The 19,038-nt window shown below is 45.7% G+C and overlaps 1 protein-coding gene across 1 annotated transcript; it reads right to left on the bottom strand.

The window, feature by feature from the left end:
• Nucleotides 1-11,918: 11,918 nt before the first annotated feature.
• Nucleotides 11,919-17,457, bottom strand: LOC123411416. Its single transcript, XM_045104355.1, has 4 exons — nt 17,268-17,457; nt 17,050-17,162; nt 13,488-13,657; nt 11,919-12,622 (listed from the first exon to the last, which is right to left on the bottom strand). The coding sequence occupies exons 1-4, from the start codon at nt 17,353-17,355 to the stop codon at nt 12,172-12,174; spliced, it is 822 nt and encodes a 273-aa protein (XP_044960290.1). The 5' UTR covers nt 17,356-17,457; the 3' UTR covers nt 11,919-12,171.
• Between the last annotated feature and the right edge of the window lie 1,581 nt (nt 17,458-19,038).

Raw genomic sequence — 19,038 nt, 5'->3', positions numbered from 1 at the left:
TTCAAATGTCTCAGATTTGTGCTTCATCAAGTAGATATACCCATACCTACTCAAATCATCGGTGAGAGTGAGAACATAACGATAGCCACCGCGAGCTTCAACGTTCATTGGACCACACACATCGTATGTATTATTTCCAATAAGTCGGTTGCTCTCTCCATTATTCCTGAGAATGGAGTCTTAGTCATCTTGCCCATGAGGCACGGTTCGCATGTGTCAAATGATTCAAAGTCAAGAGACTCTAATAGTCCATCAGTATGGAGCTTCTTCATGCGCTTAACGCCGATATGACCAAGGCGGCAGTGCCACAAGTATGTGGGACTATCATTATCAACTTTACATCTTTTGGTACTCACACTATGAATATGCGTAACAGCACGATCGAGATTCATCAAGAATAAACCATTCACCAGCGGAGCATGACCATAAAACATATCACTCATATAAATAGAACAACCATTATTCTCTAACTTAAATGAGTAGCTGTCTCGCATTAAGCAAGACCCTGATACAATATTCATGCTCAAGGCTGGTACTAAATAACAATTATTAATGTTTAAAACTAATCCTGACGGTAGATGTAGAGGTAGCGTGCCGACGGCGATCACATCGACCTTGGAGCCATTCCCGACGCGCATCGACACCTCGTCCTTGGCCAGTCTCCGCTTATTCCGCAGTTCCTGCTTTGAGTTGCAAATGTGAGCAACAGCACCGGTATCAAATACCCAGGAGCTACTATGAGCGCTGGTAAGGTACACATCAATAACATGTATATCACATATACCTTTAACATTGTCGGCCATCTTGTCCGCTAAGTATTTGGGGCAGTTCCTGACCCTTTCCCTTGCAATACAAGCACTCAGTCTCAGGCTTGGGTCCATTCTTTTTCTTCTTCCCGGCATCTGGCTTACCGGGCGCGGCAACAGCTTTGCCGTATTTCTTGAAGTTCTTCTTACCCTTGCCCTTCTTGAAACTAGTGGTCTTGTTGACCATCAACACTTGATGCTCTTTCTTGATTTCTACTTCTGGAGACTTGAGCATCGAGTACAACTCGGGAATGGTCTTCTCCATCCCTTGCATGTTGTAGTTCAGCACAAAACCTTTGTAGCTTGGTAGGAGAGACTGGAGGATTCTGTCAATTATAGCATCATCCGGAAGTTCGACTCCAAGTGAAGTGAGACGACCGTGTAACCCAGACATTTTGAGTATGTGCTCACTGACAGAACTGTTCTCCTCCATCTTACAGCTAAAGAACTTGTCGGAGACTTCATATCTCTCGACACGGGCATGAGCTTGAAAAACTAGCTTCAGCTCTTGGAACATCTCATATGCACCGTGTTGCTCAAAACGCCTTTGGAGCCCCGTTTCCAAACTGTATAACATGCCGCACCTAACCAGAGAGTAGTCATCACTCCGCGTTTGCGAGATGTTCAGAATGTCCTGGGCTACTGTGGGAGCGGGAGGGTCACCTAGCGGCGCATCAAGGACATAAGCCTTTTTAGCTGCTTCAAGGATGAGCTTCAAGTTGTAAACCCAGTCCGCATAGTTGCTACCATCATCTTTCAGCTTGTTTTTCTCTAGGAATGCATTGAAACTGAGGTTGACGTTGGCCATCTACAATATTTATAAAGACAACTTTTAGACTAAGTTCATGACAATTAAGTTCATTTAATCAAATTAAGTATGAACTCCCACTTAAATCGACATCCCTCTAGTCATCTAAGTGTTACATGATCCATGTTGACTAACCCGTGTCCGATCATCACGTGAGACGGACTAGTCACCATGGTGAGCAACTTCATGCTGATCGTATTCAACCATACGACTCATGTTCGACCTTTCGATCTCTTCTATTCGAGGTCATGTCTGTACATGCTAAGCTCGTCGAGTCAACCTAGGTGTTTCGCGTGTGTAAATCTGGCTTACACCCATTGTATGCGAACGTTAGAATCTATCACACCCGAGCATCACATGGTGCTTCGAGACAACGATCCTTCGCAATGGTGCACACTTAGGGGAATACGTTCTCGAAATTTTAAGAGGGATCATCTTATTATGCTACCGTCGTTCTAAGCAATAAGATGAAAAACATGATAAACATCACAATGCAATCATATAGTGACATGATATGGCCATTATCATCTTTGCTCTTTCGATCTCCATCTTCAGGCATCACATGATCATCATTGTCACCGGTGTGACACCATGATCTCCATCATCGTGTCTCCATGAAGTCGTCACGCCAACTACTACTATCACTACTACTATAGCTAACCGTTAGCAATGAAGTAAAAGTAGTAAGCACATGGCGTTGCATCTCATACAATAAATTAAGACAACTCCTATGGCTCCAGCCGGTTGTCATACTCATCGACATGCAAGTCGTGAAACCTATTACAATAACATGATCATCTCATACATCATACATGCAACATCACAACTTTGGCCATATCACATCACATGTCAAACCCTGCAAAAACAAGTTAGGCGTCCTCTAATTGTTGTTGCAAGTTTTACGTGGCTGATTTGGGTTTCTAGCAAGAACGCTTTCTTACCTACGTGACAGCCACAACGATGATATGCCAAAGCTATTTACCCTTCATAAGGACCCTTTTCATCAAATCCAATCCGACTAGAGTAGGAGAGACAGACACCCGCTAGCCACCTTTATGCACAGTGTGCATGTGTGTCGGTGGAACCAGTCTCACGTAAGCGTACGTGTAAGGTCGGTCCGGGCCGCTTCATCCCACAATACCGCCGGAAAAGAATAAGACTAGTAGTGGCAAGCAATTGACAAATCATTCCCCACAACCTTTTGTGTTCTACTCGTGCATAGAATCTACGCGTAGAAAACCTGGCTCGGATGCCACTGTTGGGTAACGTAGCATAAATTCAAAAAAATCCCTAGCATATTCAGATCTTCCTATGGAGAGACCAGCAACGAGAGAGGGGTGAGTGCATCTTCATACCTTTGAAGATTTCTAAGCGGAAGCGTTGGTAGAACACGGTTGATGGAGTCGTACTCGCGGCGATTCAGATCGCGGTGTGATTCTGATCTAGTGACGAACCATGGCACCTCCGCGTTCAACACACGTGCAGCCCGGTGACGTCTCCCGCACCTTGATACAGCAAGGAGGAGGGAGAGGTTGGGTAAGATCTCCAGCAGCACGACGGCGTGGTGTCGATGGAGAGACGAGGTCTCCCGGCAGGGCTTCGCCAAGCACCGGCACAGAGGAGGAAAAAGAAGAGCAGGGCTACGCCGAGGGAGAGGAAGATTGGTGTCTCCAACAACCCAAAGTGCCCACTATATATAGGGGGGGAGGGGGATGCGCCCCCTTGAGGGTTTCCCTCTCCTGGGAGGGGCGGCAGCCCTAGATGGGGAGGAGGTGCAGCGGCCAGGAGGGGAGGAGGGGTGGCGCACCCTTCTGGTTGGCCTTAGGCCCACCTGCGCTAGGGTCCCCCCCCCCCTCTCCCCTCTTCTTGCGCCATGGGCTGAGTGTGGGGGGCGCACCAGCCCACCTAGGGGCTAGTTCTCCCGCACTTAGCCCATCTAGCCTCCCGGGGTCGTGGCCCCCTTTCGGTGGACCCCCGGGGCCACTTCCGGTGGTCCCGGTGGTCCCGGTACGTTGCCGGCGACGCCCGAAACACATCCGGTGTCCAAAACCATCCGTCCTATATATCGATCTTTACCTCCGGACCATTCCGGAGCTCCTCGTGATGTCCGGGATCTCATCCGGGATACCGAACAACTTTCGGTAACCTCGTATAACAATTCCCTATAACCCTAGAGTCATCGAACCTTAAGTGTGTAGATCCTACGGGTTCGGGAGACAGGCAGACATGACGGAGACACCTCTCCGGCCAATAACCATCAGCGGGGTCTGGATACCCATGGTGGCTCCCACTTGCTCCACGATGATCTTATCGGATGAACCACGATGTCAAGGATTCAATCAATCCCGTATACAATTCCCTTTGTCTGTCGGTATAGAACTTGCCCGAGATTCGATCGTCGGTATACCTATAGCTTGTTCAATCTCGTTACTGGTAAGTCTCTTTACTCATTCCGTAGCACGTCATCGTGTGACTAACTCCTTAGTCACATTGAGCTCATGATGATGTTCTACCGAGTGGGCCCAGAGATACCTCTCCGTCACGCGGAGTGACAAATCCCGATCTCGATTCGTGCCAACCCAACAGACACTTTCAGAGGTACCCGTAGTGCACCTTTATAGTCACCCAGTTACATTGTGACGTTTGATACATCCAAAGCACTCCTACGGTATCCGGGAGTTGCACAATCTCACGGTCGAAGGAAAAGACACTTGACATTAGAAAAGCTTTAGCATACGAACAATACGATCTAGTGCTATGCTTAGGATTGGGTCTTGTCCATCACATCATTCTCCCAATGATGTGATCCCGTTATCAATGACATCTAATGGCCATGATCAGGAAACCATGATCATCTATTGACTAACGAGCTAGCCAACTAGAGGCTTGCTAGGGACACATTGTGATCTATTTATTCACACATGTATTACTGTTTCGTGTTAATACAATTATAGCATGAACAATAGACGATTATCATGAAGAAGGAAATATGATAATAACCATTTTATTATTGCCTCTAGGGCATATTTCCAACACTAAATATCATTGATTCGAGCAATGTGGATTGACATATTGCACACCCCACCACTCTCGTCATACTATCTTGTGTAAATGTAGGCATGGATTTAGGGGGGGGTGTTGTTCTCTCAATGAACTCTCCCTTCCCCTACTATGCATAAATCGATCAAGTCTTTTACATTAGTCATTTTTTATGACACTTATGCTTCAAGGACGAGTTTTGGTCATGGGACCAAGGTTAAGATCTTCGCGGTGCCGTACCAATTGACTCAAACATAGCTGACTTTGGCCACCACCCCTCAAGTTAGGGATATGATCTAAAAGTATTCATGTTTGATCTGAATTTCTCTTGGATCTTATTCTCTCTTGCTAGTTTTTCTTTTAGATCCTAGGTGTGTGTATCATTCAAGGGTTGGTCTTTCATGTTTGCTATTTTGCACTATTGGGGTATACCTCACCATATCTTGGTGCCATGTTTCCATCCCAAGCCTTCCTCTTCCCAAAAACCCTCTTATTCCAATTGTACGCATCTTGACTTTGACGTTGATGATTGTAGTCGGGCAGTACAACCGGTTGCTTTGGAGGTTCTATCACTTGGGCACCTCGTTGTATCTTCCAAGCGGTACAACTGGTGTATCTCTGGCGGTTATATCGCTATTCACCTAGCCTGTACAGTTGGCTGTTCTACTCGTAGGTTTCTAGCAGTACCATCGCGGCCTCCCACTTGCAGCAACATCGTCCGCAACCCTAACGGTAGTACCAGGGGCAATACAATCGCTCCTTGGAGTAGTACAACCGCCTGCAGCGTGGGCGGTATATAAAGTGGCCAGGCCGTAGGGGTATCTCGTGCCGAACGTCCCCCCTACCCTAGCCACCGTCACCATCATCCTGAAGTGTCATCCGGTGCCCCGGATCTGCGGGACTCTCTCCGATCTGCTCGATGGAGGCCCCCTCCTCTCCGATCTCTTCCCATGGACATTGATAATACCTCGTTTTCCTTCTTCCTCGGTTCCACTCCTTGGATCCACCATTGTTAGGGCATTACTTGGATTTCTGCATTTTTGTCAAAACTTTTCGATGGAAGAGATCCCTAGTAGTCATTCTATAGCGTGTGTTTGTCTAGAACATTAAAATATTGCTACGAGGTTCGAATCCGAGTGTGGTGGTTCCTCCATGATGTGGTGCCGCTTGTGCTCAGTGGTACAACTGCTCTCACTGGTGGTACAACCACCTCGACGGTTCAACCGCCTGGTTGACCGGTTCAACCGGATTCTCTAAATCCCGTAGCACTATTTTACTTTCTCCACATCATAATCAATACATTCCTCTATATTTGTGTACAATCCTCTTATCTTTTCTGTGTTTCTTGTGTGCTTCTCGCGTGTGTATGCAGGCGGCTCAGGTTCTCTCTCTGCTCCTCGTCCGAATACCAAGAAGTGAGCCCATGGGCTCAAGCGTGCAGATACCAGTACAAAAGAGGATGTGATAATTCCCACAAAGCCAACTTGTCATGAGAAGTTTGTGGCTGCCAAGCAAAAGTCTGTTATTCCTTTGAACAAATGGAAGCAGCCGTATTGGGAGCATTTTTGCCTCCAAAATCCCTATGAGGTCCCTATTGCTCCCCGTTGTACCACCGTTCAGTTCGGAAATGAGGTGCAAATGAGGATTGTGCATAAGTTGTTTGAGCATAACAAGAACAGGTTTGCCAAGCAATGGACTATTGGTCTTGATCACTTGAGGGACAACTCGGCTTACTTTGGTGAGGCTAGGAGTTTGACTTCATCAAGCTCATGTCTATCAACTCTGACTTTGATGTGCAGCTTGTTCATCAGTTCTACGCCACCATTCACTTCAGTACTAATGATGCCCATCACCTATCATTCATGTGTCGTGATGAGTTTTTAGTATTCCTTGGAGGGCGTTCTGCAATGCCCTTGGTTACGATGATACTGGTCTCTCTGGGAATGGCGGCATCCATCCTCACGACCATGCCACTCCCATGGAGAAGGAGGAGCTCGCCCCACTGTGCATTCCAAGGTGTGGTATCCTTGGAGAGTTAAGGATTTACAACCAGTTTATGATATCATGCATCGTGTCTCCCGTAATGTGCCTTTGCCCAAGGTTGGGAATCAAGATCATATTCATGGTTGTCTCGTGAATTTGCTTGTGGCTATGAAAACTGAAGCCGACATTGGTTTTACTTTTGATGTGTCCAAGTGGTTGTGGGAGGATATGTATAACATGGTCATTGCCCGTAAAGTTCCTATTTATTCTTCGTTCTTCATGTGCTTTCTGAAATCTGTCTGGGTAGTCCATAGGCCTGGTGTGGCGCTTACTTCTTTAGACAACCTTACCGTGCATGAGATCAAGAAACACGGGAAGAAGAAGCATGTAGGGCCTCACATTCCCTCTGAACACCTTGAGGATGTTTTTCCACTTCTAGCGACAACGAGGAGGTCGAGGCTGGGGCCAAGCCCTCTTGGGTCACCAAGATTGTTGACAAGGTGAAGAAGACCTTCTTCTTGCAGGAACACGTTCATAAGAAGCTCTATGTTTCCCATGTTAACAAGAAGCTTGCCAGACGCACACATATTCAGATTATGCGGGCTCTCAACCTTCAAGATGATAGTGGTTCTGAGAAGATCATCACTCCTGAGGAGAAGTGGATCTACGAGCATAGAACCTCGACTGATGATGGGGCCTTTGGCCATCCTGCTGCTTCCTCTTATCCTCCTGCTACCGATGACATTATGGAGGATGATGAGGAGCCTGACGATGATGATGATTCAGAGGAGATCGAGGAGTCAGAGGAGGACTACTCAACTCTCGGGCGTTGGCATCGCTCTTTTCCTTTTTGGTGTCTTGTTGTCAAAGGGGGAGAGAGTTCTATTAGGTTGGGATTTGCATGGGTGTGGTTATCTGTTGTGCTTCTTCCAAGTCGAACTTTTTATTTCTTTTGGTTGTTTTTGTGAACCATGTGAGGAGACCTTGTGCATGGTGTGAGACATGTGACCCCAACTTCTCTTAAGTTTACCTATCTTGTCTCGTATATTAAGTAGAGCATGTATGTCTTTGTTGTCCGTTCTATTACGCTCTACTTCTTATCTTGTGCAAATGCATGTTGATGTCTATTCTTTATCATTTGTCCTCACTTGTCGGTCTATAAAATCAAGGGGGAGCTCTGTCACATATGTGAGAAATTGGTGCACACATTCAAGGGGAGCTCCAGCTTTATTCTCTAGCCCTCAATGCAAATCATGCAGTTGTCATCATCCACCAAAAAGGGGGAGATTGTTAGGGCATTTTCCAACCTTAGTGTTTTGGTGATGATGACAACTCACTATGTGATGTAATCGTGTGTCAAGTTCTTCACGTACCTTACACTGGACACAAAACGATTGGGCTTTCCCTCCGGACGGAAAAGAAAGAAGACGGTGTTCTCTACGTGTTTATTTCTTTGGTTGTAGGAAACCAACACTATTAAGAGGGAATTCACATCAAAAGGTATTGCGTGAATCAATACACGTACACACTCCTTGTCTTCCACCTAATATACCTTATGATCATTGAGAGAGAGTTCCTCTTCTCTAAAACAGTATGTTGTTTTTACACTTAAGCGGTTGTACCGCTCGTTCCAGTGGTTGTACAACTTGGACAGGTACGTCCGGTATAACTACCACTCCAGGGGTGAAACCCTGGAGTTGCTACTCTCAGGATGGTTGCCAATAGTTGTACCGCTGCCTCCGGGCGGTTCTACCGCCAGATCCTGGCCAACCCTAAGTAGAAGCTTCTAGCGGTTGTACCAGCCCAATACCGCCCTACCACCGAACTTGCTTCTAGTCTGGGGCAGTACTTGGGCCGTTGCAGACCAGGTATTTCGGTCATATATTTTTCACCGGTACTACCGGTGTCTAGGGCGGTTGTACCACCCAGGACTTAGCCGCATCCCCGTACTTGGTCCGAGCGTTGCACCGTGGCAACCACCGCCACATTCATCGCTCGAGGGTGACTGCTCTTTGTTCTCAAGCGGTAGTTGGGCGGTGGTGGAATGGTTGATACGGTTCTTTTTGTGACCGGTACTTCTGCCCAACCACCGGTTGCACCGCTAGCTAGGGTTGGTGCAGAATACCCGTGTGCACGCTTGTACAGGTGCACATAGCGATTGTACTGGCCCATTGTATAAACGGGTGTAACGGTTGGAATTGAGGGGCACTATTTAAGGAGGTGGTTCTTCCACCTACCACTTACCTCTTGCCTCTCTCTCTCCACCATTAATGCCCTTTAAGATTTCTTGCCTTATCTCTCTCTAGCCACTCAAACTTGTTGATTTGCTAGGGATTGAAGGAGGAGATCTAGATCTACACTTCCACCAAAGGAAACTTGATTTCCCCATACTTTCTTGTGTGGATTTTGTTACTCTTGGGTGTTTGAGCACCCTAGGCGGAAGAGGTCACTTCGAAGCCATATTCCATTTTGGTGAAGATTCGTGGTTTCTTTGGGAGCGTCCAATTAAGTTGTGGAGATAGCCCCAACCTTGTTTGTAAAGGTTCGTTTACCACCTTCAAGTGCACCACTAGTGAAATCACGTCATCTCGCATTGTGTGAAGGCATGAGGAGAATACGGTGGCCTTAGTGGCATCTTGGGGAGCAGTGCCTCCACACCACTCCAAGAGAGACGTACTTCCCCTCAAAGGGAAGGAACTTCGGTAACACATCCTCATCTTCATCGGTTCCACTTGTGGTTACTTCTTGCCTTTACTTTGTATTTGTTACTTGCTTGTTGTTGTTGTTAGCATCATATAGGTTGTTCATTTAGTTGCATACCTAGACAACCTATTTGTTGTAAACTTAATTTGTTGAAGAAAAGCTAATAATTGGTAGTTACCTATGCCCCCCCCCCTCTAGTCAACCATATCGATCCTTTCAGCGAACAACGCAAAGAACTTGATAGCATACCCAGGAGCATCGTAGAAGGATCGTGGATAGATAGAACTTTGAAGAAAAATTCCACCATGCCGTCAGAATCAGAAATACGCAAATTCATGGGAACCAACAACACAAGTAACAGATTTCATCTACTACTCGCACAAATATTAGTATTTAGCAATAGGTCTCATCTACTACAAAATATATTGTGCAACACCCATACATGATACATCTCATGTATTCTAGATCATAACATGCATCTACGCATGACACAACTCATGATGCCACTGCAAGCAAATACAGGGGAAAAATTCTGTCCTATGCACCAACCCATGACCACTATGAAGATGCATACAAGTATAAATCTGATCGTTACCAACTCATAGTGCACCGGAAAAGAGTTGGCGAAGATCGTTGGTGTAGATTCCTGCATCTAGGATTTACATCCTCCCAACCGCGACAATTTTCTCCCTCAAACAGAAGATCGAATACAACCTCTCTACCGGGTTGCACACATACGGTGTCAACTATCCAGCGGAGCTTCGCCGTCCAAAACTAATCGCTACCGAAGACTAGGCAGCCTTGCGGCAAAACCAAACTATTTTGTGGAGGGCAAGGGAGAGAGAAGAGCAGACCATTTCATGCCATTGGTGGTGAAACTTGAGATGGTTTGGAGGGCACCCCTCCTCCTCCATTTATAGTGGAGGAAGGGGTGAGGAGGCTCACATGTCTACCCAAAATACACCCCCCCCCTCGTGAAACAAAGCCCCGCAAAAGGGGGGATCATGCCCACAAGGGGGGCCCTTTGTGCATGGCGCCCATGGAGGGGGCTTCCCCCAAGGGGGGGCTCCCAACACATCTCCATCATTTGTGGGGGATGCCCCCCCCCCTAACAAACTTTCACCAAAAGGTAGTTGCCCCCAAGGGGGCCCCACCCAGAAACAACTCATCATGAAAAGTGGGATCTTGTCCCCCTTGTGGGAGTAATGTGTTTTTGCGCAAGTGTGCCCTCCGAAATCCGGGAGGTCACAGAACTTTCCAGCACCCCTACAAAAATTTCGAACGCATTCAGAAACTTTTCCGGCTTGATGGTTTGCTCTGAAACAATTTGCAGTTTCTCTAAAACGCTTTCGGTTTGCTCTCCAAAACATTTTCGGCGTCTCTGGAACTTTTCTGGTGACTTTGTCTCGGAATCCTTTACTAGTACTCAGCAGATAGATTACCCTATAGGTTCGATGAAATATAGATATGACATGAACTCTTTGCGAACAATGATCAATAGTGGAACCGTGGGACATTCATATGGACCCCTATACCCATATGAATGGATATTCGACTGAACCTTTAGTTATCATGTGCTATACATGCTGCTTCACGATATGTTACAAAAACCCGAGGTGGGATTTATCTACATCAGCGCGAATCAACAACTTGTTCACTATGTTATTTCCTCGTAATCGTTTTGTTCTCTTTTCTTGTTTCCATGTTCGGCATCCTCGTGATCAAATCATGTTGTGTCTGATTAGACGATGATGGATATCATAACACTGAGAGGCCCCCAAGAATATCTATCCATTGTTAGAGGACCAAATCCCAATCTCAAGTTATCTAGTCCCTAGTCATACTTTCCCGTGAAGCCGTAAGCTACCCTAATGGCCACCCCATTAGAGATGATGTTTAACAAACCCCAAAGTTCAAGAAGCAAGTATGAAGGAACTTGATACTCTCATGGTCTAAGAAATTATGCAAACTTTTAACTTTCTCTGTGACGAATGGATCTCGTAGCATAATAACAATTGGATATGTTCAACATAAGTGTTCTTCTAACATGGTGTCCTTAAAATTAACGGTATTCTCATGCCCATAGTCAATAAAATATGATCATCATGAAACACTTAGCTACTCTTAAAGGCATGACTAGAAATCTATATTATTGTTTATTGTTCCACAGATGCACATGGGGTTTCCTCTGAGCCTTTTGTATAGACAGACTCATGGACCACTGCAATTATAACATAAACTTGAACATAATTATGAACAAGAAAATAAATAATAACATTTTTCATTGTCTCTAGGGCAAATTTTTAACACTTGGACTTTCATATCCAACAACAACGACAAATATGTTTTGCCCACCAATTCTGCCGCCAGAAACGAAGATGGCTGAGTTTGAGGATGGTGCAGGGCAGCCGGAGTGTTTTCAATTGGGATTTTGGTGGTCTAGCACGGGGGAAAGACTGAAAACCTAAGACCCACAACAACCGAAGCAAGCTCGTCATGAATCTCGGCGCAAGATGGACGGACACCAATGGCACGTCAGTCACTGTATATATAAAAACCACTTCCAAGCTCCCAAGTAGTACAATAACAAACATGCTCTGCTGTAATTCAGGCTGTTATGCAACAATACACTTGAGAGATCTCTCTCTGCCTTGTGGATATCAATGAAACAGCTGCAAAGTGAACACGAATGTTTACAGAGACGCGGCACATGTACACTCATCATCAATACAAAAAGATCTGTGGTCATAAGCATATACGAAGATTGCGACACGTTTTTCATTTCCGACATGCTCCGACAGAGACGGAAACACCGGAACTGTCACAACAGCGTCAACCTCTATTATCTTCAGCTTCTATCGACTCCCTGAGCCACTCTTGCAGTTTCAGCTCCTGTTCTTCTTTGAACTTGTTGTAGCTCTCCGCCGTGTGGGAGATATCAGAAGGAGATAGGCCCTGATTCATAGTAGCTGCATTTTTGTTTTCCAACAAACGGTTCGAAATGGAGACTACTTCATCCCTTTCTGCATCCGAGGGTGTTGACGCCCCATGTCCTCCGGCTGGTGATGATTCTTGAGCTGTAGAAGACACTGACTTCTCACTAACGCCATCGTTCATAGCAAAATCAGTCTGTGGCCATCTGAGACTCGATGCCTTTTGCTTTGCGGTGTTCAACATAGAAGACAAATAGTTCTTGCTACTTCCACCATTAGTAGTGTCCAAATCATTCCATGGTTCTGAGCTTTTGTCCGATTGGAAACCCCAAATGGGGTTCTGGATTAACCTGGACACAATAATTCTCTTCTCAGAACCAACTAAAGAGGATGGCCTTTGTGCACAGAATAATAAGATAAGTAAGGGGCTACTGATTGATCGAGCCAAGATCCCTGAGTGGTTTATTGGGCAGAAGTCCAATATTTGAGTTTTCTGAGTGTAGGTTGGTCTACTTTTTTCTACACATATCATGTATCATGTATAACTAGTAATTGATCCCACTAACATATTTATCTCAACATGCAACTATGCCACTTTTTCATCATGCAATTATGTATGGAAGAAGGCCCACCTCGGCATGCAAAAAGGCTCAAATGCTTTAATTAATTATGCTACTTATATTCAATCAATATTTTAAAATTGCATGTATTTTAAGTTTTAGTTCTTATATTATTAATCCAAATATTCATGTTCATACAATCAAATCTTACTGAAATATACCACAAGTAATTCCCGCAACAACGCGCGGGGCATCATCTAGTAATACATAAAAGATGGACTGCTCCTAAATGAAAAGGGAACGAAGGACAATATTCTATAGATTGGATGAATGCATGCAGTGACTTTAGCATATACTCCCTCCGTTCCTAAATATAAGTCTTTCTAGGAGTTTCACTAATGAACTACATACGGATGTATATAGACATACTTTAGAGTATAGATTCACTCATTTTGCTTCGTATGTAGACACCTGGTGAAATATCTTAAAAGACTTATATTTAGGTATGGAGGGAGTAGATGGCATGAATGCAGGAACTTTAGTGTGCTAGCCTGCTAGGAGACTCCACATTTTGTTAGACAAAACAGAACCATATTAATGACACAAGGTAATCAAACAAAAATCAGAAGGAATCCTAAGATTGCTAAATACTTACCCCCTCTTTGGTTGGGTCTTCGACATTATCTTTAGAGATTTATTTATGTCCTTGATCATATCATCAGCAATTGGAAGTCCAAACTCAGCCATGGACCTCACAGCACAAATAGAATCCTCTATATCTTCAGTGTGTAATGTTATCTCACGAGTCTTTTCCGTAACCTTGCCCTGATGAGCAAACCAGAAAGGCCATGTTAGAATCTCAGTTTGTTTTGTGCTAACCTCTGACAAGAACAGATCAAGCCATTAAACAACTCAGAATTAGCAAATGTCAGCCAGTGTTGAAACTTATGGTGCTAATCCCTCTGTTCCACATTAATTGAAGTTTTAGGTTTATCATTGTTAGAAAAGCAACTTATCTTTATTGAAGGCCCAATGGGCACATATATATTACACAAGACTTGAGGTGCAAAGAAAGTAAACCCCCTCAAATGCAAAGCGTATGCAATAGCATTGCATTTGAAGAAGTATAATACTAGAAAATAATAATAATCCAAATCCACGTCTTGAGAGTGTCGCCGTAGCATGAACAGTCCTCAAAACCTGTCGAGTCAAGCCAAAGGGGATAACGAAGAGATGGCACATCAGAGGAAAACACCACATCACTTGAAGATACAGGATAAGTATCAAGAGAAGATGGGTTGTCGAAGAAGATGGCACATCGAGAGAATAAAGCATTGGGCAGAAAATCATAGTCCACGACAACCGACGGCGAAAGAAGCTCAACGGTTAAGGCACGATGGGCGTAGATCAACAATGCAAAAGGAGTCTAGAAAATCCTGTATAAAACAACAAGGGCAAGTAGACCACAAAAGTCGTATAGAAAGGATCAGGACGAGAGAAAGGGTGACGGACAATGGTATTGTGGACTCGCATGGCATGAAAAACACAAAATATCAACGGATTTGGTGGACGCGGCGGAAAATAGAGAAAACTAGAAAGCACACACTAGACTGATATGATGTCAGCGGAAGAACGAAAAATCTCATGGCGGGTAGCGAGGGGATGCGTACTCAACCAGAACACTGTGCCCTCTTTTTTCAGAAAGTCAACCATCCGGCTAAATCAGCAGAGGCCAGGATCGAGGCAATCCAAGACGTAGCCAACCAGGGGAGTTGAACTTTAGGGAGGACAAGCAGACCAGAGCAAGCAGATCAGAAGCCGGCCGAGTGCAGGACGCTTGAAACCAGAGGGAGTTGCGCTGGTTGGTGCAGTGCGGGTCACAGCCTGATCCGGAGAAGGGTTGACCTGCAGGGCTAGGACGCATGCAGCTACAGCCGCTCCTGGAGCCAGCGTGATTGGATGGGATCGGGAGGCGCACACAGCTGATCAAGCGGTTGGTGGAGAGCTCCTGCAGGGGCCAACAGCGGAGGAAACCTGCACGGGCCACGGCGGTGATTTCCTGCAGCGAGCCGGATGGAGCGCCAGTCAGCAGGGGCAGCGGCGACGTGGAGAGCAGGCAGTAGATCGATCGAGATAGAGGAGCACACATCGATCAAGATAATGGAGATGGAAAAAATAATCTCTAAGGCGAGTTGCGGCACCTGAGGGGACCTAAACCTAGGCTCTAATACCATGTTAGAAAAGCAACTTATCTTCATTGAAGGCCCAATGAGCACATATATACTCCCTCCATCCGGAAATAATTGTCACAAGAATGGATGTATCTAGATGTATTTTAGTTCTAGATACATTCATTTTTATCCATTTGTGCGACAAGTAATTCCGGACGGAGGGAGTATTACACAAGACTTGAGGTGCAAGGAAAGTAAACATAGACTAATAAGGACTCCTGGACCAATGCTAATACTTTCTAACAATCATAAGTCAAACTTGTGTAAGTTTGAGCAAGTTTGTAGGAAAATATATCGACATCTGGAACACCAAAATTAATTTCATTAGATTCTTTACAAAATATACTTTCGCGCTATGTATATTTGATGTTGAAGATCTTATCACATTTTTCTATAAACTTGCTCAAACTTAAACAAATTTGACTTAGGACAAACCTAGAACTTCAATTATTCTCGAACAGAGGGAGTAGAAGGAAAGGGGCATGTTAGAACTTAGAAAGGAAAAGTAACGGCCTGAGCAGTGATGCCGAATAAGCCATTGCAATCGGGAATAAAGCTTCATGCATATCCAAGTCATACCATGTTTTGGCAACTTAAAAGCAGTATGACCTAGCTTGCTGAAAACAAAGAACAGCCAATTTAAATGTTAAAGCTGGCTTTCTCCAAACCAGGCTCCGCCAGAGCTAATCAGAAATTGGCATGGATTGGCTCTGGACTGGCTAGCACGTAGGTGGCTAGTTGGCTCTGCAACTAAAATGGTAGTCCCATATTACCTTTCTAGTTCAATAAGTGTATATTAATTCATTTACTACAACATATTGCACATGCAAAATATGATCAATTTGACATGTTCCATCAAACAAAACACATTGAAGGAAAATATCAGTCAGCTCAACGCCTAAACCTTTATGCACACAACATTTAAGATTGCTGCATATCTGAGGAATTATGCAAACTGTGTAATACCTAACAAAGGAATCATCACTGTTAAAAATATCAGCCGTTATTTAAGGTAATCGGCCAGTTAATCCAGAATCCGTAGGTCACGGATGCGATAACACCTTATCCATCGCCTTAATTGGTCCAGCGGATTAATTGTCTGTCAGGCTGATTAATCAGCTGTAAGGCTGATTTATCCTACTGCGCGGATTTGAATAGAGAGAGAGAGAAATTTAGGCTCCAATTTTTTGGCCCATTCCCTCCTTTACCCCAAAACTGGGTGTCTTAGGTCAGCCCGTAATCTCCCTTCTCACCCCTCCTGTAGTAACTCTCGTTGGAGGAGGCTAGGAGCAGCCCCCCCCCCTCCCGCCCGAGGCCAGCACCAGCAGCACGGCATACGAGCTCGCCTCCCCTTCCCCGAGCTGGCGTCCCTTCTCCTTCCAGCTCCAGGCACCGCCCCCTCCCTAAGCAGTCTGTGCTATATGCTGATCTGCTTTGTGCTATGCTACATGCTGCTGCTGCTTATTGCCTATGCTTTATTGCTGCTGCTGCTGCATTATTGCTATATGTAGCTATAGATATGGCCCTAATTAACCTACCGATAAATTCAGTTAATAGGCCGATTTGCCTATTAATCCCTACTCCTCACCCGACCAAGCAGCTACAAGTTATTGATATCCTGAACATTAGGAATCGTACTAAAATAGAGTAATACAGTGGAGAAACCATCCCATGATACCATCATGGTAAGCCGTAAGGATATAAATATGGTCGGTAAGGATATAAATATGGTCGGTTAACACACCACGAGTCCATAGGTATACTGTTGGGAAGTACTCATTGAGAATCATGTACATGCACCCAAAACCAATCTTGCCCAACCTGATTCCCTTAATCAATACAAGCCCAGTCTGTGATTTCTGTCGAATCCGAACCGGTCTAAATCCTAATGCCAATGCGCGACGCAACATGCTTGAATGTCAATCATCGTTATGGGCACTGAACAGAGAGCAAATAGAGAGAGAGAGAGAGAGAGAGAGAGCAGACCTTGACGTCTAGGAGGATGGGCATGGATGCCTGGGCGTGCTGCTGGACGAAGTAGAGCCCGAGGGAGGGCTCATTCGCGACGTGTTTGATCATCTCGTCGACCCCCTCCTTCACTGCTGGACCAAATCACGCGGGTAAGCGAGGTTCTCGACAGAATTCCCCATGGGAGCGGGAAGGAGAAGAGGAAGAAGAAGTGGATCGAATGGGGCTATAATTACCGCACAGGAAGCCGTCTGCTGGAGAGAGGTCTGATGGAGACGAGGAAGAATACGCGACGACGGCGGAGGAGGGAGAGGAGCTGTGCATGTCCGCGTCCGCCACAGAGCGCGGCGGGCGACCATCACGGGCGGGGTCGCTGCCGCGCCCCTCAGTTCCTCTTCTCGGCGAGGAACTCAGATTGGGGTAGGGGGGAGGGGGGGAGGGGGAGGGGGAGGAGGACACGCCGGAGTTCGCACACAGCGACGGCAGCGACGACGAGGGGACGATTTTCTTTTTCAGGGACGGAGGGGGCGAATAAAGGCAACAAAATTAGAGGAACTTAAGCTGAAACTATACCACAAAATAAACTATGTGAGTACAAAACTATTTTACGATTTAATCTTTTTAAAAACGCCACAACCACGTTGCTGCTGCGGGTAAAAACGTCAATCTATCGTAGCGTTTCTGCTCCACATACACATGCCTAACTAGCTCGAGTTGCAATCCACATAGAAACGCACAGGGTATGGCGTTGCTACCGAGGCGGCAAACGTCGTGGGCCATGGCGTTGCTGGTCAAATTTGCAAAAAGCGGTGCGTTTGTAAGTGGAAAAGCTAGGCTCCAAAATCCCCAATCTCCTCCGCTGGCCGAGCCATTCCAGATTCCAGCGTTCTCCACATCCACACCCAAACATACACAACCAGACCTAGTGACCACCACCATGGCGGCGGCGCCGTCGTCGATCTCGAACGAGATCTTCGAAGAGATCCTCCTTCGCCTCCCGCCCGACGACCCGGCCTGCCTCCTTCGCACTTCCCTCGTCTGCAAGGCCTGGGGTTGCGCCGTCTCCGGCCCCGGGCCGCTGGACCTGCGCCCGCTCTGGTTTTCGTGGTGCAGATCCCTTCCCCTTTCCCACACAAGTGTCTGGTCGCCAATTGTCAAGCCGCCTACACTCCTTGTGTGCTGTTGTACACAAAACCGTTGCCTGATGTGCCCACGTCCCCTGCTCCGTCTGCCGCATTTCACGAATCTCCCTGCCTTGATCGAAGTCGTGACCTTGGTGCCCTCGATGCCTGCTACAGTTTGACCAGCAACGCCATGGTCCACGGCGTTTGCAGCCTGGATAGAAAACGTAAGTCGCTGGCGTTTCTACGTGGGCTGCAATGCGAGCTAGTTAGGTGTTTTAGTGTGGAGCAGAAACATTAAGATAAACTGGTGTTTCAACCTTCAGCAGCAACGCCACGGACTGTGGCATTTCTAGAAGGGTCGGGTCATGAAATAGTTTCGTACTAAGTTTATTTTATGCTATAGTTTCAGATTAAGCTCAGAACAGTGAAAAAGTCCAAAATTAGAAGGGTAGGTAGGGAAAGTTTACCGATGAACCATGGGCATATGAACTCACTTCGAGAACCAATGTGGTTGGATTGTTAGATGGTATTCCTCCCCATCAGATTTTAAATTCTCATGCTTGCATTAATTTTAAATTTATTTCAGAATATTTGACGATGTGTATTTTACGAGAGGAGACGTTTTCATGGATGACAAGGCTTTGTTGAATATATGAGCAAATTACTATGAGATTTAATTCGAACAAGCAGTAAATAAATCATGACAATAGACACAAAGATTAAACTAATCATGCGGACTATCATAGTAGACGAATAGATGAAGTCTATAGCAGAGACTAGAAACAAGAATTCTAGGACGATCTCAAGCAAAGGGGACAAAATTTGCACAGTTGACCTTGTTAAGATGGTGTGCTTGCAAGACTTCTAGGAAACAGCTCCACCA

The sequence above is a fragment of the Hordeum vulgare genome, chromosome 7H (assembly GCF_904849725.1).
Source record: "Hordeum vulgare subsp. vulgare chromosome 7H, MorexV3_pseudomolecules_assembly, whole genome shotgun sequence".
Classification (NCBI taxonomy): Eukaryota; Viridiplantae; Streptophyta; class Magnoliopsida; order Poales; family Poaceae; genus Hordeum; species Hordeum vulgare.
This window is presented reverse-complemented; position numbering and strand designations above follow the sequence as displayed.

What these genes read in the sequence shown, in the direction of transcription:
- LOC123411416 (XM_045104355.1), bottom strand. Translation starts at nt 17,355, where the DNA reads ATGCACAGCTCCTCTCCCTCCTCCGCCGTCGTCGCGTATTCTTCCTCG. An exon ending in AGCAGACGGCTTCCTGTGCG is followed by an intron (nt 17,163 to 17,267) that starts GTAATTATAGCC and finishes TTGGTCCAGCAG; the next exon opens with TGAAGGAGGGGGTCGACGAG. An exon ending in AAGACCCAACCAAAGAGGGG is followed by an intron (nt 12,623 to 13,487) that starts GTAAGTATTTAG and finishes TATTGTGTCCAG; the next exon opens with GTTAATCCAGAACCCCATTT.